At 34.8% G+C, this 22,709-nt stretch overlaps 1 protein-coding gene across 1 annotated transcript in view; it reads left to right on the top strand.

Annotated features, from left to right (window-relative positions):
• The window catches only part of OPHN1 (oligophrenin 1), a 564,403-nt gene that overhangs the window by 214,640 nt on the left and 327,054 nt on the right, over window positions 1–22,709 (top strand). The window contains exon 4 of the mRNA XM_042974015.1: window positions 20,124–20,185. Within this exon, the coding sequence (XP_042829949.1) occupies window positions 20,124–20,185 (62 nt within the window). The remainder of the gene's footprint in view (window positions 1–20,123; window positions 20,186–22,709) is intronic.

Here is a 22,709-nt window from a genome sequence, read left to right as displayed (position 1 = left end):
CCCAAAGGATACAAAAATAAAGATTTGAAATGGTACATGCACAAAGTTTATAGCAGCACTCCCAACAATAACCAAATTATGGAAAGTGCCCAGATGTCCATTGACTGATGAGTGGATAAAGAAGGAGTGGTATATGTATACAATGGAATATAACTCAGAGATTATAAAGACTTAAATATTGGCATTTGGAATAACATGGATGGAACTAGAATGTATGATGCTAAGCAAAATAAGTCAGTCAGAGAAAGACAAATATCATATGATTTCACTCATGGAATTTAGGAAGCAAACAGCTGAACGTAATGAAAGAGAAGGAAAAATAAGATAAAAAAAGGGAGGCAAACCATAAGAGACTCTTGAAGACAGAGAACAAACTGAGGATTGCTGTGGAGTGTTGGTGTAGGGAATGGGCTGAATGGGTGATGGTCATTAAGGAGGTCACTTTTTGGGATGAACACTGGGTGTTACATGTAAGTCATGAATCACTACATTCTATTCTGGAAACCATTAGTACACTATATGTTAATTAACTTGGATTTAAATGAAATAAAATAAAAATAAAAATAAAATGATATATTGAATAATCACAGAATTTCTATTGAGAGTAACTCTTTTTTATTTTATTTTTATTAATTATATAATTTATTTTTAAATAATTTATTTTTGTTAATTATTTTATTAATATTTATTAATTGAGGTGACCAGGTTACTTCAGTGGAATGGTTGAGAAATGACCTCTGAAATGCTGATCTTTAATAAAAGCAATAGAAACGCCAATAGACATTTTCAAAATCAACTTTTTAAGATCTCTGGACATTAACCAAAATTTGAAATAATAGAAGGTGTGCTTGTTCAAGAAAAATAGCTGAGTAATTAATAGAACAGTGAGCTTTGTGGTTTTTTGCCATGTATTCTATACCCTTTTCTCCAGCTCCATAGTCACTTTGAAAACTATGAGCTGGATAGTTTTGGAAGCTGTGAATATCATGATTTTAGTAGCCACTGCAGAGGGCAGAAGGGGATTGTAGCTCCCCTAGAGCTGAAATATATTACTCATATGGGTTGCCTTATTTGAATTGACTCATAGCTGGCTTACTGCAAATGGATTTTTCCTTAGAGTTTCCTTTTCAAAACAATCAATTAGTAGTGATTGTTCAGTACTGCAGTTCTCTTAGGCAGCATAAAGTGTGATAGCAACCAAGAAGCTGAACAATAAACTTAAAAAAGAAAAACTGGAGAATGAAATGTCCATAGAGAGCTTTGAAATGTTGCTACATATTCCTATAAATATGGAAGATCATGTGCACATTTAGGGCTTTGCTTATATGTATTGTTTTGTGCCTGTCTAGAAAAGATTTTAGAAGGCTATATTGTCTTACTTCTGGCTGACCTTGAAGCTCTGGGTGGGAAGATTAAGGCAGAATTATAAACTAATTGGCTGAGTGTTGAAGGCACTCACCAACACACACAAGAGCCCTTCAACAAAGCCTGTGATACTTAATGGTTCAATGCATTTAAATACATCTCTGTCTAATCATTAGCTGACCACTAAGCTAACTGACCAGAGATGTCAGTGGCTTCATATGATAAAGAATACAGACTTTATAGCATTAGCTACAAACTCACTAAACGAACAGCAACAACAGGAACAAATTTGGGAAAAAGACAGGTTTTGATTTCTGATTTGTCACATTACATCATTTAAAATGTTCTCTTTTCAACAAAATTGTGAGAAGTGTAAAGAAATAAGAAAATTGGGACACGTGGCTCAATCAGATAAGCGTCCGACTTTTGATCTTTTCTTGGGGCATGATCTCATGGTGTTTTAGATTGAGCCCCGTGTTGAGCTCTGTGCTGACAGCACAGAGCCTGCTCAGGGTTCTATCTCTGCCTCTCTCTCTCTCTTTCTCTCTCTCTCTCAAATTAAATAAATATTTTTTAAAAAAGCAATAAGAAAATGGGCCATGAATAAGGAAAAAAGGCCACAATCAATAGAAACTGTCCCTGAGGAAAACAAATCATTGCACTTCCTGGGAAAAGAGTTTCGATGATGTATTTCTAATATTAGAAACATATTTACTTAATAAAAAAGAGCCATTTAAAACTGTGCAGTTGAAAAGTACAATAACTGAAATGAAAATTCACAACAGGGGCTTAACCTCAAATGTTTACTGGTAGAAGATAGAATCAATAAATATTAAGATAGATGAATTGAGATCATACAATCTGTGGAAAAAAGTAAATTAAAAAATGAACAGAACTTCAGAGACCCATAACAGAATATACATAATGGCAGTCTCAGAAGAAGAGGATAGAGAGAAAAGGTAGAAAAGATATTTGAGTTAACAAAGGTAAAAACCTTGCTAAATTTGATGAAAAACTTTAGTCTGCTCATATAACAAATTCAACAAACCAAGGGAAGGAAAACTCAAATACATGCTTAAACATACTACAGCCAAATTTGGAAGAAAGGGAATAGGAGACATGAACAATACCATAAATCAACTATACCTAATACATTTCCCTACCCCAGAGCAGTAGAATATATATTTTTTCATGTGTGCAAGGAATATTGTCCAGGAGAGAACATACGTTAGGCCATAAAACAAGCCTCAATAAACTTAAATGAATGAAAATCATACAAAATAAATTTGCTGAATACAATGAAATGAATTTAGAAATTAATAACAGAAAGTTGGGGGGCGCCTGGGTGGCGCAGTCGGTTAAGCGTCCGACTTCAGCCAGGTCACAATCTCGCGGTCCGTGAGTTCGAGCCCCGCGTCAGGCTCTGGCCTGATGGCTCGGAGCCTGGAGCCTGTTTCCGATTCTGTGTCTCCCTCTCTCTCTGCCCCTCCCCCGTTCATGCTCTGTCTCTCTCTGTCCCAAAAATAAATAAAAAACGTTGAAAAAAAAATTAAAAAAAAAAAAAAAAAAAAGAAAGTTGGAAAAGTCATAAATATGTGGAAATTAAACAGCATACTCCAAATTAATGAATTGATTAAATTTAAAGGTAATCACAAAGGAAATGATAAAATACTTTGCAAATAGAAAAAAAACCCCAAAACATAGTATATCTAACCTTATGGAATTCAGCTAAACAATGAATGGAAGGAACTTTGTAGCTTCAAATTCCTACTTTAAGAAAGAACAAAGGTATCAAATCAATAACAGAACATTTTATCTTAAGTCACTGAAAAAAATGAGGAGCAAAGTCCAACACAAACAGAATGAATGAAATAAGAATAGAGAAGACATTAATGAAGTAGACAATAAGAAAACAATAGATAACAACAAAACCAAACATTTGCTTATTGAAAAGTTAAACAACATTGACAAACCCTTAGCTAGACTAACCAGGAGCAATACTAAATTACTAAAATTGGGAATGAAGTACAGACCATTACCATTGACCTTACAGAAGTAAAACTGATTATAAGGAAATAGTATAAACATGCCTATACCTACAAATAAGATAACCTTAGTGAAATCAAATTCCTAGGAATATACAAACTACTAAAACTGGTGAAACAGAAAATGTTACTGGACCTATAACAAATAAAGTGATTTAATTTTTAATCGAAAAATATCCCATCAACTCATTCTGTAGGTCCAGCATTACCCTGATACAAAAACCAAAAGCATCCCATGTTCATGTGTTAGATGACTTAATATTGTTAAATTGGCAACAATCCCCATATCCATCTACACATTCAGTGTAGTACCTATCAAAATCTCAGCAGCTATTTTTTCAGAAATTGTCAAGGTGGTACTAAAATTCATATGGAAATTCAAGGGACCTAGAATAGCCAAATAATCTTGAAAAAGAACAATATTGGAGTACTCATACTTCCCCATTTCAAAACTCATTACTTCTTTGTATGTTCTTTACTATTACCACAATTGTTTGGTATTGGCATAAGAACATATACAGAGATCAATAGAATAAAAATAAGAGTCCAAATACAATCCCTTATTATATGGCCGATTGGTTTTTGACAAGAGTGTCAAGATAATTAATTAGGGAAAGAATAGTCTTTTTGATAAATGGTGCTGAGATAATAGGATAAATACAAGTGAAAAAACGAAGTTGGACCCTTATAGCATACAAAAGTTAACTCAAAATGGATCAAACAGTTAAATGTAAAAGCTAAAATTATAAATCTCTTAGTAGAAAAAAAATAAAGATATAAATCTTCACAACCTTGACTAAGCAGTGGTTTCTTACATAAGACCAACAAAGTACAAGCAACAAAAGAAAAGGTAGATAAATTGGATTTCAACAAAATTTTAAACTTTTGTTCTTCAAAGGGCACCATAATGAAAGTGAAAGTCACACACACAGTGCCCCGAAATTTTGCAAATTATCTATCTGATAAGGGGGACATTTTGTTCAAAGTAGATAAAGTACTCTTACAATTCAATAATAAAGACAATTAGCCCAGTTACAAAATGGGCAAAGTGATTGGATCAATATTTTTTCTTGCAATGTTTTATTTAAATTCAAGTTAGTTAACATATAGTGTAGTAGTATTGGTTTCAGGAGTAGAATTTGGTGATTTATCACTTAGATGTAGCACCCAGTGCTTATCCCAACAAGTGCCCTCCTTAATGCCCATCACCTACTTAACACCCCCCCACCTCCCTCCATCAATCCTGTTAGTTCTCTATCTTTAAGAGTCTCTTATGGCTTGTTCCCCTCTCTCTATTTTTCTCCCCTCCCCCATATGTTCATCTGTTTTGTTTCTTAAATTCCACATATCAATGAAATCATATGGTATTTGTCTTTCTCTCACTGACTTATTTCACTTAGCATAATACATTCTAGTTCCATACAAAGGAGATAATTAAATGACCAATAAGCACAGACAAAGATTCTCAGTATCATTAGGAATTAGGGTAAAACAAAACCACAATGAGATACCACTTCAAACCCACTAGGATTGTGGGTAACAAAAAGACAGGTAATAACAAATCTTGGTTAGGACATGGAGAAATTTGAACCTTCATACGTTGCTTTGTTCATAGAAAATTGTGTAGATGATTTTGAAAACAATTTTGTCAGTTCTTCAAAAATTCAACATAGAGTTACCATAAGATTCAGCAATTCCATGCCTAGGTATGCACGCCCCTAAAACGAAAAAAATCCACACTAAATTTGTACGTACATATTCATGGATACATTATTCATAATAGCCAATAAATGGTAACACCATAAATGTCTTTCAGTTGATAAATGGTTGGATAAATCTGATATAGCTATATGGAATGTTATGTGGCAATAAAAAATGAAGTATTGATAGTACAACATGGAATAGCCCTGAAAATATTATGCTAAATGAAAGAAAGTCACAAAAGACCACATAGTGTATGATTTCATATTTATGTAAAATGTCTAGAGTAGGCAAATCTATGGAGATAGGAAGTAGGTGAGTGGTTGACTGAATACAGGAGGAAGATGGGAATGGGGAGTGATGCTAATGAGTTAATGCTGCTTTTAGGGGTGATAAAACGATCTGGAATAGCAATGATGGTTGCAAAACTTTGAGAATATACTAAAAACCAATGAGTTGTATACTTTAAAATGGTACATTTTATGGTATATAAATAATATCTCAATTTTAAAAAGTGATGTAACTATTTAGCCAAATATAAATATTGTCAAATATTTTTTTCCTCATGAATGATGAAGCCTGACTAATTTTATTTTTTTTCAATATATGAAGTTTATTGTCAAATTGGTTTCCATACAACACCCAGTGCTGATCCCAAAAGGTGCCCTCCTCAATACCCATCATCAACCCTCCCTTCCCTCCCACCCCCCATCAACCCTCAGTTTGTTATCAGTTTCTAAGAGTCTCTTATGCTTTGGCTCTCTCCCACTCTAACCTCTTTTTTTTTTTCCTTCCCCTCCCCCATGGGTTTCTGTTAAGTTTCTCAGGATCCACATAAGAGTGAAACCATATGGTATCTGTCTTTCTCTGTATGGCTTATTTCACTTAGCATAACACTCTCCAGTTCCATCCATGTTGGTACAAAGGGCCATATTTCATTCTTTCTCATTGCCACGTAGTACTCCATTGTGTATATAAACCACAATTTCTTTATCCCTTCATCAGTTGATGGACATTTAGGCTCTTTCCACAATTTGGCTATTGTTGAGAGTGCTGCTATAAACATTGGGGTACAAGTGCCCCTATGCATCAGTACTCCTGTATCCCTTGGATAAATTCCTAGCAGTGCTAGTGCTGGGTCATAGGGTAGGTCTATTTTTTTTTTTCCAGTTGAATCAAGTTTTTATTTTGGTACAGAGTGTTATGGGAAGTCCAACTTTTCAGAAGGACAAAGAGAAGAACCACAATGGTTTACATCAGCAGGAAACTTCTTATTGTTATTACCTGACCTAAGCTCTCACTCCACCCAATAATTACCTTGCTTTTATGTAAAGGATGGCTCCAAAGAAATAGAAGGTGCAAAGAAGTGGATACTTAAAAAAGGCAGTTTCTATGGTTGCACAGACTCTATTCTTAGTTTTATACACACTTTTTTTTTTCAGAGATTTTAGTGAGTTTCAGATGCCTCTCCTCTCCACTTAGAATGCTTTATAAAACAGGCCATACTGTCCTATGGCCTCGGTTAACAAAACGCAGGACTTGTTCTAGCAAACAGCACGGAATAGGCTGTTAGCAATCTGTTTGGAGGAGTTGTTACCTCCCACTCTCCTATTTCTACAAGCTAGCTCTAGAACCCTTCATAAGATAACATTCTGATGCCAACTATAGATCAAGGGCTCTCTATTTTCTCTCTGGGCCCACTTAAGTAGGTCTATTTTTAATTTTTTGAGGAACCTCCACACTGTTTTCCAGAGCGGCTGCACCAATTTGCATTCCCACCAACAGTACAAGAGGGTTCCCGTTTCTCCACATCCTCTCCAGCATCTATAGTCTCCTGATTTGTTCATTTTGGCCACTCTGACTGGTGTGAGGTGATATCTGAGTGTGGTTTTGATTTGTATTTCCCTGATGAGGAGCGACGTTGAGCATCTTTTCATGTGCCTGTTAAGCCTGACTAATTTTAAACACATACCTGCTGGTAGTAGTAGCTTCCCCCATCTCTGATAATCTATTCAGATGATGTTTAGTAACCTAATCTTTGGTTACCTCTACCTGGAGAGTTGTGGGCAGTGTGACAATGGCAAGACTCTAGCAGCAAGACAGGTCTGAATTTGTAATGTAGCATTGTCATTTACTTGTATGGTTTTGAACAAGTTGCTTAGCTTCTGTGAGCCTTAGTATTCTCATGTTCAATTTAGGAATAATTACATGTCCCTCATAAAGTTATTATGAGTATTAAGCTGTCAACCAAAGGGCTTTTATCCATTTATATTTCATGAAATTAACCTTTTCCTTTAAATGTTCCAATATTATATGCATCACACTTCTTTTAGAGTCAAACTGATCTTGCCTGGAAAAATGCTCAAATAAGAAACAATCTGACTCCTTTTGTAGTGTTAACCTTAACAATAAAACAGCCATTTTTTTTTTTTACCAGCAAAAATGGATTTATTTGGGAATAAGAGAATTGCAATTCAGGAAAAGGAGGTTATGGAAAAACCATAAGCAAATTCAACAAGCAAAGGAAAGAAACATTTTATAGATAAGAAGGAAGTTGGGAGGGGCTGTTAAAGTCCACTGGAGAAAAGCAAGCGGGTGATAGCTGTTTCCCCTTGGCCGATTTGCGTGTGTAGTTGATTTCTTATAGTAGATGCAATATACATCTTTCCCTGCTGAGGCCTGCAATTGATGATTCTTTCCCACTGAGGATTCTTCTGTTATGGGGTCTGTAACTGATGATATTTCCTGTAATTGACATTGATTATGCCTCCCCCCACCTTTCCAGCCTCCCCTTCTAGAATCCTGAGTCCACTTTAATGAGGTCTGCCTTTATTAATTTTTTCAGTAGCATACAGTATTTGGGGACAGGAGGTCTGCAAACATTTCTGTGTTTTCCTATTTACTCTTCCTGATTAAATTATTTTTTTTCTTTATGTTGAGCTTGAGCTTTTAATTTGCAGTGTTTCCAAAGGTGACCTCCTTGAGTATGAGCAATTTGATCCTTAGAAGAAAGGAGTGCCATTATCTGGTGTCCTCTATTGACCCAGCACTTAGTTTCTTTGGTGCTAGGAATTCTTGATTAGTTATCCAGTTCTCTTGGGAAGGGAAATCTATTTTTGATTAAAAATATCAATATGACTATATTTGTTTTCTAGGCTTTCAAGAAGTTTTCTTTAAATCAGATACCATTTGATAATATTCTTCCTGTTTCTGGTGAGAAGTTTTGAACTTTAAACTAGTAGTTACCAGAATTTGAAGGGACACTAAATACTATTTAACTTCTCTTTTTTTAATATCTGGAGACCATGAAGTCTAGGAAGGAGAAGTTACTTGCCCAGTCACCTCACCAGTAGATCACAGAACTGGCACTAAAAGTGTAGAAAGTTGGGATGGGGGGGAGAAGTGGTAAGGTTTATTTTCTACTATGTGTTGGCACTTTACATTTATCTTCTGATTTAGTTTTTTTTTTAAATGTTTTTATTTATTTTTGAGACAGAGAGACAGAGCGTGAGCAGGGGAAGGGCAGAGAGAGAGGGAGACACAGAATCTGAAGCAGGCTCCAGGCTCTGGGCTGTCAGCACAGAGCCTGACGTGGGGCTCGAACTCACAGGCTGTGAGATCATGACCTGAGCCGAAGTCGGACGCTCAACCAACTGAGCCACCCAGGCGCCCCTTCTGATTTAGTTTTTACAACACTCTCAGGTAGATATATTATCATGTCTCTTTGGCAAGTGAGGCAACTGAAACTCATAGGGGGTAAGTAATTTATCAAAAGTTTCACAGCAAGAAGATGACAAAATATGGCTGCAAGTCCAGCCCTCTCTCAAAGTCATGCTCTTTTTTATTTCATCCCCTAAAGTAGAATCCTCTTTTTCTGTCACCCTAATGTTCTTCCTAACATGTCACATGGCTTTCTTACCTACATTCCCACACTCATTAGGAACCTGAGGAGAAACAAAAGTAGAATGCAGGGAAGTGGAATTTATCTATATATTAAGGAAAAAGGTTTATTTTTAAATATAATTTATTGTCAAGTTGGCTTATATAGAGCACCCACTGCTCATCCCAACTAAGGAAGGAGATTTTAATAGAGACACTGCAAGCAGGGTGACTAACAGTCCTGGGAAAACCAGGACTTGGGGTTTTCCTTGAACAAGGGGCTTCCAATTTTATAACTGTGACAGTTCCGGGGACACCAAGACAAGTTGGTCATCACTCCTTTCACTGGAGGTGTATGAGCAGAGATTTGATGGTTCCTCAGGCTTGAAGAGTTGCATAAGACCATCTGAGATTCTTCTGGTACTGTGAAATAAGATGTTTACCTTGTTGTTTTTGTTTTTGGAGCTCAGGTCCAAATTCTGATAAAATTAGGTCAGAGGGCTGAAAGTTAAATATAATAACACAAAATAGAAACAAGGGAATACTTGAGTCTTACTGTTCTCTGTACTACTAGAACATAGTTTCATTGTTGTTGTTTTGTTCATTCCTTTTTGTTTTATTTCAATATAAGAATACATTCTTAGGTAGTTATGATTCATTTCCTGACAGCCTCTGAGTGTTCATCCCTGCAATTATATTGTTGTGCCAATCAAGCCGTCTGATACTTAGCAGGTGAATTTGGGCTTTAACTAGTCTGGGAAGGGGGCTGGCATTGGTATGTAAGCTTGCCAGATGATACTTTTTTTTTAAAGGAAATATCAGAATTTTATTTAAAAATATTGAAATATTTGAGATTTTGCGCTATTACAGAGATCATATATGAAACCAATAGTGAGAATTAAAAGATACTGTTTAGGGGTGCCTGGGTGGCTTAGTTGGTTAAGCATTCGACGTCAGCTAAGGTCATGATCTTTTGGTTTGTGAGTTCAAGCCCTGAGTCGGGCTCTGTGCTGACAGCTCTGAGCCTGGAGCCTGATTCTGATTCTGTGTCTCCCTCCCCAACTCATGCTCTGTCTCTCTGTCTCTGTCTCTCTCTGTCTCTCTCTCTGTCTCAAAAATAAATAAATATTAAAATTTTAAAAAAGATACAGTTTGGGCTCTTCTAGTAAACATTATAGTAATGAATATATGTGAAAAAAATTACAATCAGTGTACATTTCAAAAAATACTTTCTATGTGCTTTATGTATGAATTAATTTAATTCTCACAAGTCTAGAAGTTTAGTATCCTTTTAATCTCTGATTTTTATTTAAAAATTTTTTAATGTTTATTTATTTTAGAGACAGAGAGACAGAGCACAAGCAGGGGAGGGGCAGAGAGATAGGGAGACACAGAATCGGAAGCAGACTCCAGGCTCTGAGCTGTCAGGACAGAGGCCGACACAGGGCTCAAACCCACAAACCGTGAGATCATGACCTGAACTGAAGTCGGACACTTAACCGACTGAGTCATCCAGGCGCCCCTTTAATCTCTGATTTTTAAATGAGGACATTGAGATACAAAAGAATTACTAATTTCCCCAGGGCAAATAGCTATGAAAATGGTGTAGCCAGACTTCAAGATCAGGCAATCTGATCTCAGAGTCTTTAAGCTTAACTAACTTCATGCAGTTTTTTAAGGAAAAATTACCTGGAAGTGGGAATGAAACATTAAGGTAATACTAACAAAATTATCTCTTTGTGCAGAGGTGCATAAAGTATGGGAGTATGAACATCCTCCTTCCCTTAAGACAGCTTCAGGGAGAAAAGAAAAAGTCAGGTCTTAGCCTCAGGAAAGGACAGGAAAGGAGAATTCTGTGAAGAGTATTGGGTTAAGGGAAGATCTCTGTATAATGAATAGGGGTTTTAAAGATCACTGTGGAGGTGGTTGAGAGGAAGCACAGGCCCCCATAGGTATAAGAATATGTTATATAAGATTTACAAGTATGTGAAGCATGGTACTATTGACTGGCCTTGTATTATCAGGTTGAGTGGAGATATGCTGACACCTAGCAGTGTATACCACTTGCTTAGGATTCTAAGTAGACTAATAAAGACCTGAGTTGTTGACACTGAAAGATCCCTCCTCTAATGATTGGAAGATACCCCTCTTGGATAAATCAACAATAGCTAGTACACAGTTGTATATTCTATTTCAAGTGGTTTGTTTTTTTGCTTATTTGATGTTATTATGTTTATCTTTTAAAGTCCTGCCTTGCTGTGTTTCTTTTGTAATTATATGGAAACAAAATGAAAGATAATATATAAAGAAAATATAATTACAAAGATACAATTAATACACATATGCCTACTATTCAATAATTAAAGTTTTGTATTTACTTCAGATTATTTGCTCTTTTTGTTCTTTAAAAACATTTTATGTATTTATTTTTTGTTCCAAAATTTTATTTATTTCTAGTTAGTTAACATACGGTGTAATGTTGGTTTCAAGAGTAGAATTCAGTGATTCATCCCTTACATTTAATACCCAATGCTCATCATAAGAAGTGCCCTTTTTAATACCCATTACCCATCTAGCCCATCCCTTACACATGCTCATCCATCAACCCTCCGTTTGTTTTCTATCCTTAAGAGTCTCATATGGTTTGCTTCCCTTTTTTTCCCTTTGCATATATTCTTCTGTTTTGTTTCATAAATTCCACATACGAGTGAAATCATATGATATTTGTATTCCTCTGAGTGACTTATTTCACTTAGTATAATATACTCCAGCTCCATCCACGTTGTTGCAAATGGTATGCTTCCGTTATTTTTGATAGCTGAGTAATATTCCATTATATATATATATATATATATATATATAATATTCCATATATTATATTACATATATAATGCATATACAATATGGAATATTACTCAGCTTTCAGTGGAATATTACTCAGCCATCAAAATAATGAAAGCTTAACACACACACACACACACACACACACACACACACACAAGCACATACACAGCACATCTTTATCCATTCATCAGTGGATGGACACTTGGGCTGTTTCCATAGTTTGGCTATTGTTGATAATGCTGTTATAAACAATATAAACATTGTGGTGCATGTACCCCTTTGAATCTGTATTTTTGTATTCTTTGGGTAAATACCTAGTAGTGCAATTGCTGAATCATATGGTAGTTGTATTTTTACTGTTTGATGAACGTCCATACTGTTCTCCAGAGTGGCTACACCAGTTTGCATTCTCATCAACATTGTAAGAGTGTTCCCTTTTCTCCACATCCTTGCCAAATCTGTTGTTTCCTGTGTTGTTAGTTTTAGCCATTTTGACAGGTGTGAAATGGTATCTCATGGTTTTGCTGTGTTTTTCCCGATGATGAGTGATGTTAAGCATCTTTTCATGTGCCCGTTAGCCATCTGTTTGTCCTCTTTGGAAAAGTGTCTATTTGTGTCTTCTGTCAATTTCTTAACTAGATTATTTGTTCTTTGGGTATTGAATTTGATAAGTCTTCCTTATATTTCAGATACTAACCCTTTATCACATATGTCTTTGGCAAATATCCTCTCCCATCCCATAGGCTGCCTTTTATTTTTGTTGATTATTTCCTTCACTGTGCAGAAGCTTTTTACCTTAATGAAGTCCCAATAGTTCATATTTGCTTGTGTTTCCTTTGCCTCCAACAACGTGTCTAGTAAGAATTTGCTCTGGCTGAGGTCAAAAAGTTTACTACCTGTGTTTTCCTCTAGGATTTTGATGGTTTCATGTTTTACATTTAGGTCTTTCATCCATTTTAAATTTCTTTTTGTGTATAGTGTAAGAAAGTGGTTGAGTTTCATTCTTCTGCATATTACTGTCCAGTTGGCCTAACACCATTTGTTGAAGAAACTGCCTTTTTCCATTGGATACTCTTTCCTGCTTTGTTGAAGGTGAGTTGACCATATTATTGTGGGCCCATATCTGGGTTTTCTATTCTGTTCCATTGACATATATGTCTGTTTTTGTGCCTGTATCAAGCTGTCTTGATGACTTCAGCTTTACAATATAGCTTGAAGTCAGGAATTGTGATGCCTCCAGCTTCACTTTTCTTTTTCAGGATTTCTTTGGCTATTTAAAGACTTTTATGGTTCCATAGAAATTTTAGGATTGTTTGTTACAGCTCTGTAAAAAATGCTCTGTAAAAAATGCTTATTTTGATAAGGATTGCATTAAACATGTAAATTGCTTTGGGTAGTACAGACATTTTAGTAATGTTTGTTCTTCCGATCCATGAGCATGGGATTTTTTCCAATATCTTTGTGTCCTCTTCAATTTCTATCATAAGTGTTGTATAGTTTTCAGAGTACAGATCTTTTACCTCTGTGGTTTGGTTTATTGCTAAATATCTTATTGGTTTTGGTACAATTGTAACTGGGGGTGATTCCTTGATTTCTTTTTCTGATGCTTCATTATTGGTGTATAAAAATGCAACTGATTTCTGTACATTAATTTTATGTCCTGCAGCTTTGTTCAATTCATGTATTAGTTCCAGCAAATTTTTGGTGGAGTCTGTCAGATTATCTACATAGAGTATCTTGTCATTTGGAAATAGTGAAAGTTTGACATCTTCCTTGCCAATTTGAATGCCTTTTATTTCTTTTAGTTGTCTGATTGCTGAGGCCAGGACTTCCAGTAGTATGTTGAATAACAGTGGTGAGAATGGACATCCCTGTCATTCCTGACCTTAGGGGTAAAGCTCTCAGTTTTTTCCCATTGAGGATGTTGTTAGCTGTAAGCCTTTTGTATATGGCCTTTATGATGTTGAGTTATGTTTCCTCTATCCCTACTTTCTTGAAGGTTTTTATCAAGAAAGTATTTTGTCAAATGCTTTTTTTTTTGCATCTATTGAGAGGATATAAAGAGGTTCTTATCTGTTCTTTTATTATGTGGTGTATCATATTGGTTGATTTGTAGATATTGAACCACCCCTGCAGCCAGGTAGTAAATCCCACTTGATTGTGGTCAATTCTATTACATTAATTCTATTAATGTACTGTTGGATTCGATTTTCTATTATCATGTTGAGAATTTTCACATCCAGTTTCATCAGGGATATTGGCCTGTTATTCTCTATTTTAGTGAGGTCTTTGTCTGGTTTTGGAATCAAAGTAGTACTGGCCTAGAATAAGTTTGGAAACTTCCCATTTCCATTTTTTGGAACAGTTTGAGAATAATAAGTATTAAGCCTTCTTTAACTGTTTGGTAGAATTCCCCTTGGATGCCATCTGTCCCTGGACTTTGTTGGGAGATTTTTGATTAATGATTAAATTTCTGTGCTGGTTATGGATCTTTTCAAATTTTCTATTTATTCCTGTTTCAGTTTTAGTAGTTTGTATGTTTTTAGGAATTTGTCCATTTCTCTCAGATTGCCCAGTTTGTTGGCATATAGTATTTCATAATATTCTCTTATAATTGTTTGTATTTCTGTGGTGTTGGTATTCTCTCCCCTTTCATCTGTGGTTTTATTTGGGTCCTTTCTCTTTTTCTTTTGATAAGTCTGGCTTAGAGTTTATCAATTTTATTAATTCTTTGAGAGAACCAGCTTTTAGTTCCATTGATCTGTTCTCCTATTTTTTTATATATCATTTACTTATGCTCTTGTCTTTATTTTTTCCCTTCTTCTCCTGGCTTTAGTCGTTATTTGCTGTTGTTTTTCTAGCTCCTTAAAGTGTAAGGTTAGGTTGTGTGTTAGAGACATTTCTTGCTCCTTAAGTCTGTATTGCTATATACTTCCTCCTTCTGACTGCCTTTGCTATCAAAGAGTTTGGACTGTCATGTTTTCTTTTTCATTTGATTCCACATATATTTTTTATTTCCTCCTTAATTTCCTGGTTAACTCATTCATTCTTTAGTAGGAGATTCTTTAATCTCCGTATATTTGTGGTCTTTCCAAATTTTTTCTTGTGGTTGACTTCAAGTTTCATATCATTGTGGCTTGAAAATATACATGGTATGATCTCAGTATTTTTGTACGTGTTGAGCACTGATTTGTGATCCAGTATGTGATCTATTCATGAGAATGCTCCATGTGCACTTGCAAAGAATGTGTATTCCACTGCTTTAGAATGAAATGTTCTGAATATATCTGTTAAGTCCATCTGCTCTAGTGTGTCATTTAAAGCCATTGTTTCCTTGTTGATCTTCTGCATGTATGATCTGTACATTGCTTTAAGTGGGGTGTTAAAGTCTCCTATTATTTTATTATTTTCAATGATTTCCTTTATGTTTGTGATTGATTTATATATTTGGCTGCTTCCAATTGGGGGCATAGATATTTACAATCACTAGATCTTCTTGATCAATATAGACCTTAATTATGATAGAGTGTCTTTCTTCATCTCTTGTTACAGTCTTTGGTTTAAAATCTAGCTTGTCTGATATAAGTATGGCTACTTCGGCTTTTGGTGTCTGTTAGCATGTTAGATGGTTCTCCCTCTCCTCACTTTCAGCCTCACGATGTCTTTGGGTCTAAAATGAATCTTTTGTAGGCAGCATATAGTTGAGTCTTGTTTTTTTATTTATTATATTGATACCCTATTTTTTTTTATTGGATTCCCAGATAATTCTAACGTGTTTCCAGTGTGAAGTATAACTGCCTTATACCAAGGAAGAAACAGAACTAACATTTATTGATTGGCTATCATGTGTTCTGGGAGCTATACTTGATGTTATCTTGTTTACTCATCAAATAACCCTGTGAGATAGGAATTATTATTTCTAGGTAAGGAAAGTGAGTCTCAGAGAATTTGAGTAACTTATCAAAGGTCACAGTTAGTACATCAAATGTGCTTTTTACTCAACCATAGTACTTCTAAAAAACAAGAAAAAAACACAACTCATTCTTCAATTATATCTCCATAACTACTCTGATGTAATAATTCCTAATATGCTCATTTTACAGATGTCGAAATTGAGGCATAGAAAGACTAAATTGAGAAATGTGTCTAGGTTGGTAAGTAGTGGAGCAGGGACTCAAACTCAAATCTCAAGATTTTAGTTCCACTTTTTTTTTTACATGGAAAACCCATTTACATGGAAAACCCACTTTCCTAATCATTTTGCTTGTCTATGAAATGAGAGAAGTCCTGGCTACTCCTAAGGGTGCCTGTGAGGATTAATAAAATATTAACTATGAAAGAATTCATGGAAAACCATAGGCCAATATTACTGATGCATGATGATGCAAAAATTCTCAACAAAATATTAGAAAACAAAATTCAGATTCACATTAAAAGGAGCATAATCAAGATCAAGTAGGATTCATCCCTGGGAAGCAAAGATGGTTGAATAAGAGCAAATCAATAAATTTGATATATTACATTCATAGAATGAAAGGTAAAAGTCAATGATCATCTCAATCAATGCAGAAAAGCCATTTGACAACTCCCAAAAGCTAAAGTCCAGGACCATAATTCATATATGAAATGAATTCTACCTAACATTTAAAGAAGAATTAATACCTATTCTTGTACTCCTGAAACTAAGACTATAGTATGTTAACTAACTTGAATTTAAATTTAAAAAATAGTAATAAATGGTCAGAAGACTTGAATAGACATTTTTCCAAATAAGACATACAAATGCCAAGAGACTTATGAAAAGATGCTCAACATCACTCATCATCAGGAAAATGCAAATCAAAACTACGAGATATCACCTCACACCTGTTAAAATGGCTACAATAGAAAAATACAAGACATAAGTCTTGGTGAAGATGTGGAGAAAGGAATCCTCTTGCTCTGTTGGTGGGAATGCAGACTGGTTCAGCCAGTGTAGAAAATAGTATTCAGTTTCCTCAAAAAATTAAAACTGGAACTATCCAATTATCCAGTAATTGCACTACTGGTACTTACCCCCCAAAATACAAAAAAAAACCTCAGTCATTCAAAGGGATATATGCATCCCTATATTTATTGGAGCATGATTTACAATAGATAAATTATGAAAGCAGTCCAAGTGTCCATTGATAGATAAGTGGATAAAGAAGATGTGGGGTGTGTGTGTGTGTAATGAAATATTATTCAGTCATAAAAAGAAGAAAATCTTGCCATGAAATGAGTAGATCTAGAAAGTATATTGGTAATTGAAACAAGTCAGTCAGAGAAAGACAAATACCATATGATCTCACTTGTATGTGGAATTTAAGAAAAAAAAAAAAGAAACAAAAAAATAATGAACAAAGGAAAAAAGAGACTAACCAAGAAACAGTCTCTTAATTATAGAGAACAAACTGAGGGTTACCAGAGGGGAGGATTATGGGGGGGATTGGTGAAATAGGATATGGGGATTAAATAATACACATCATCATGAAAAAAAAGTAAAATAAAATAAAATGATAAAAAAGTGGGGTAAAGAGATTAATTTTATAGTAATTGCACTATAGGACCTAAATGCTGGACTAAGGTCATCAGGACTAAATAAATGCCAGTCATCATCTCATTGTTATTGTTTAGTCATAAGTCAGGGCTTTGGAAGTACCTTACTCAACAAAGTTGATGCATTTTGGAAAGTTGGAAAGTTTGTAAATTTGTACAAATCAAATAACACTTCAAATTTGTTAGGAAAGTTCAGTAATTAAAGGTATCCTGAAATGAATATTTCATAATGGTAAAGTAAACATAACAAATAAAAACTATTTGCATTATGATTAACCATCAATAAAAATAATAGATAAAAATATTTGACAAAATTTAATATGTATTCATGGTAAAAACTCTCAACAAGTTAGATATAGGAGGAGTGTACCTCAGTATAATAAGGGCAGTATGTGACAGCCCACATCTAACATCATATTCAGTTGTGAAAGTTCCAAAACTTTCTTTCTAACATCAAGAACAAGACAAGTGTTCAACATTGTTGTGGAAGTCCTAGCCATATTAATTAGGAAGAAAAAGAAAGAAAAGACATCAGAAGTGGAAAGAAAGAAGTAACATTATCTCTATTTGATTTTAAGTAGACAAAATCCTAAAGACTTCACCAAAAAAAAAAAAAAAGTGGGGTCTGAGGTGAAAGAAATGAGTGAAGGGGATGATAAGTTTAAAAAAAAAACAAAAAGTAAATTATGTGAGAAAGAAATAAAGAAAATGATTTCATTTGCAAGGGCGTAATAACCAAAGTATTTAGGAATAAATTGAACCAAGGTGCTGAAAGACTTATACTGTGAAAACTGTAAGACATTGATGAAAGAAGTTGAAGATGAAACAAATAAATGGAAAGATATAGTTCTCATGGATTGGAAGAATTAATATTATTAAAATATCCACACTACCCAAGGCAATCTATAGATTGAATGTAATCCCTAACAAAATATCATAGCACTTTTCACAGACTACAACAAATAATCCTAAAATTTGTCTTGAGAAAGAAGAACAAAGCTAGAGGCATTAATGCTCCCTGATTTCAAATTATATTACAACGTTGTAATCAAAACAGTATGGTACTGGCACAGAAACAGACATATAGATCAGTGGAACAGAATGGAGAGCCCAGAAATAAACCCACATTTATATGGTCCATTAATCTAAGACAAAGGAGGCAAGAATATACAATAGGGAAAAGACTGTCTCTTCAATAAATGGTGCTGGGAAAACTGGATATTCACATGGAAAAGAATGATTCTGATCTTACACTATTCATAAAAGTTAACTTGAAATGGATTAAAGACTTAAATGTAAGACCTGAAACCATAAAATTCCTAGAATAAAACATATAGGAAAAGCTTCTTGATATGGGTCTTGGCAAATATTTTTTTTGATATGACACCTAAAGCACAACAACATAAAAAATCAAGTGGGACTATGTCAAACCAAAATTCTTTTGCACAGCCAAAGAAACAGTCAACAAAATGTAAAGGCAACCTATGGAATGGGAGAAAATATTTGCAAATCATATATCTGATAAAGGGCTAATAGCCAAAACGTATAAACAACTCATATAACTCAATAGCAAAACAAACAACCTCCAAATAATTCAATTAAATATGAGCAAAGGATTTGAATCAACAGTTTTCCAAATAATATATTAAAATACCCAAGAGGTACATGGAACTTGCTTAACTTCACTAATCATAAGGGAAATGCAATTCAAAACCACAATGAGATATCACTGTGGTTAGGATAACTGTCATCAAAAAGACAAGAGATAACAAATACTGGTGAGGATGTGGAGAAAAGGGAACCCTTGCACACTGTTGATAGGAATGTAAGTTGGTACAACCACTCAGGAAAATAGAGTGGAGGTCCCTCAAAATATTAAAAATAGAATTACCTTATGATGCAGCAATTCCACATCTGAGTATATATCCAAAGGAAATGAAATCACTATGTTGAAGAGATATCTGCACTCCTGTGTTCATTACAGTATTATTTGTAATAGCCAAGACATGGGAAACAAATGTCCATTGATAGATGAATGGATTTAAAAGTTGTGATATACATATATATGTATATTGACATATATATGTATATTAGAATACTATTCAGGCATAAAATAGTTGGATATTTTGCCACTTGTCACAACATGAATGGATCTTTATGGTATTATGCTAAGTGAAATAAATCAGACAAAATCATACTGTATGATCCCACTTATATGTGGAACCTGAAAAACAAACTCATAGAAAAAGAAATCAGGCTTGTGGTTGCCAGAAGTGGGGGTTGTTTTAATTGTATGAAGGTAATCAAAGGGTACAAACTTACAGTTATAAAATAAATAAGAACTGAGTATGTAGTGTACAACATGATAATTATAATTAGTATGGCTATGTGGTATTTTGAAAGTTGCTAAGAGAATAGATCCTATCCTTAAACTTGTGTGGTATGTATATCAATTATATTTCAGTAAAACTGAAGGAAAAAAAATCTCTTTGGTAGGGATTGGCAAGGAAAAAAAATAAGAAAGAAAATGAAAACAAAAAGATATTCAACAGGTACTGAACACATTCTTCTGTTAGCCTTTGGTTGGTACCTTCCTCTAGTGTCCAGGCAGGCTCAGAGCACTGGCCCCTACCTCATATCACACAGGTCTATGCCCACCTCCCTATCAAGTACTGTGATTAATTTGTCTTATCTTTTATTCTATCCTTCTAGCTGAATCCTTCAAGGAATTTGCTGAATTGCTCAATGAAGTAGAAAATGAAAGGATGATGATGGTAGGTCTCTAACACTGGGCCATGACCTTATTCATTGGATTGGTACTCTCTTGTTTCCATTTTGTCTCATGGCTGTTTAGTACAGTAAAGATATTTAGGAAATAGATCTGGTTATTCTGTCTCAAGCTTTTACCCTGGGAATTTAACATTAGCTAGAAATAAATTATTGTAGAAACTCCATTCCTCTTCATATCAGTGAGAAAGGGTTTCAAAGGACATTAAACTAGGCTATTGAACATGTGCAAAGAAATTGTGGCCTTTAGTGTTCTTAAACATATTATCCATTTATTTATCTGTTTCTCTGTTTGTAAAAATAATAATATGGGTTTTATTTATATTTGACATATAATTGTTTTATTTAAATCTGTGTGAAAACTTTCCTTACATTTAAAGTCTGTTTTTTAAAATAATATACTTATTTTTAGAGCAGTTTTAGTTTTATAGAAACAGAGATTTCATATAATCCCTTTCTTCTATTTTGATTCCTATAGCTTTGTAGTAAGACTTAATGTTAGGTGTGAACTTTACAACCATTTTGTCAGCATCCACCAAATGAATTACTGGGATTTGATCAAGAGTACATTGAATCTATAGAACAGGTTGGGATAAACTGACATCTTAAAAGTATTTTCTTATTTATGAACATGGATTATCTTTCCATTTATTAAGCCCTTCTTTGATTTCTGTTATCAGAGTTTCTTACATAGCTCTTGTATGCATTTTATTAGATATGTTCCTAAGTAAATATTTTCTTTTTTGTGAGCTCTATTTTAGCAGCTTAAAAAGTAATCATTTTGTGTGGACCCTAGACCTGCAGCACTAATGTCACCTGGCAAATTGTTAGAAATGGAAGTCCTTGGCCCCAACCCAGACCTATTTGTACCTAATGTGAACGTACCTAAGTTGGTCAATATTTATTTTGATTAGGGGTGTGAGGGTAAAGTTGGAACTTTGTAGAGAGCAAAGAGAGGTGTATCTTGCCTTTCTTGATAAGTTGTCTTCCTATGGGCAGTTCAGTTTTGTGAAGTCCATTTATCCAATAGCCAGAGTTCTTCAATCTGTCATTACTCATCCTTTCCAGCAGGGTGGTACTGGCTTTTCAGAATAGTGCTACGATTTTATCTAGGCTCCTAGAGAAGTGGGGTTGCAGGGCTTGGAGGTAGGGGAAGTAGAGACTTAGGTTCCAATAATGGCAGTGCCACTAATTGTTGTTTTCAGACTAATCATGGTATTTTGCTGTCTCTCTTTTTTCATATGTAAAATGAGGAAAATAATCCCTACCTCCCACAGTTGTTGTAAGAGCTCCAAATGATATAATGAAGTGTTCTATATGTAGCAAAAAACACTTATTAAGTAAGTCTTGTTTGTAGTTATCTTTTGTAATCCCCAAGATTCTGCTTGTGGAAATTTGACTTGGGAATTTTCTTAGTTTAAGAGAATTGCTTCTAGGGATACTAAGGATGGACCAATATGGGTAGTTTCTCTGGAGTCTGGTAGATGTCCCCCCACTAGCTAATCTACACTCTACTAACTATTTTCTTCTGCCTGAAGAGTTTGTGGACTATTGCCAATGTTGATCTCAAACGCATTCAACTCCTTTTCATTCAGATACCACTAGAAAGCTCAACTGTACTTCCTTCAGCCCTAGTTGTTTATTTCTTTTATTTACCCAATTATAAAGCTCTAAAATATTTAAGTAGGACTCATCTTTTGAGATATTGTTTTTCTCACCCTTCTTGCTGGATCTTTTCCACAGGAATGACTCATTTTCTTCTTCCATTGTTGTGCCCTTTTGTGCCCACAACTTTTCAATCATGTATTGACTTTTAGCTCCCCACTTCCCGTTTAATTCTAGGAATGCTGTGAAGGTTAAGCTCAATGAGGGCCTTTCACAACGTGCCAGGAATTCATTGCTTGACTGCACCTCTCCCTTTTCCTAGAACTGTGGTAAAAGGACTCCTTACCCCAGTATGGATAATCTGGGTTATCTGAGGTATTAAACAGCTTTTTATCCTTTCTATAAGAAGAGACCAAATGAATCTTTAGAAGAACAGGAAGAAAGTTCACAGCCCTAGCATCTGATAATTGCAAATGTCTAGTCATTCTTGTAATGAACTTAAACTGTTGAAGGAATTATGGAGGAAAGAATTGAGGGGAAGCATTTCCCAACTGTGGTGTTCTTAAATAGTACCCTGTGGGATGTTGTATTAACCTCAGAAGTTGGCCTTGAAAAGTCTGGATAAAAGACTTCCTGTATGATTAAGGATAGGAGTCTTGCCTATGTGCCTTTCTGACTCTGAAGGGGACCTTATTAGCAATATGCAAGGTTTGTCTTTGAGGACTGCCAAGAATGACCTAAAGAGACCCATACTATTTTAAACAGTGTATCTTCAAATCCTTTTTTTGGTAATTAGTTAACAATAAAAGATTCACAGACAATCCTACACTGCTGGATTGTGTACCATCTCTAATCTGCTAAATGTTTTATCTAGTGTTAATTTGGGATTCATGCAATAAGAATCTG

Source organism: Panthera tigris, chromosome X, assembly GCF_018350195.1.
Source record: "Panthera tigris isolate Pti1 chromosome X, P.tigris_Pti1_mat1.1, whole genome shotgun sequence".
NCBI lineage: Eukaryota > Metazoa > Chordata > Mammalia > Carnivora > Felidae > Panthera > Panthera tigris.
This window is presented reverse-complemented; position numbering and strand designations above follow the sequence as displayed.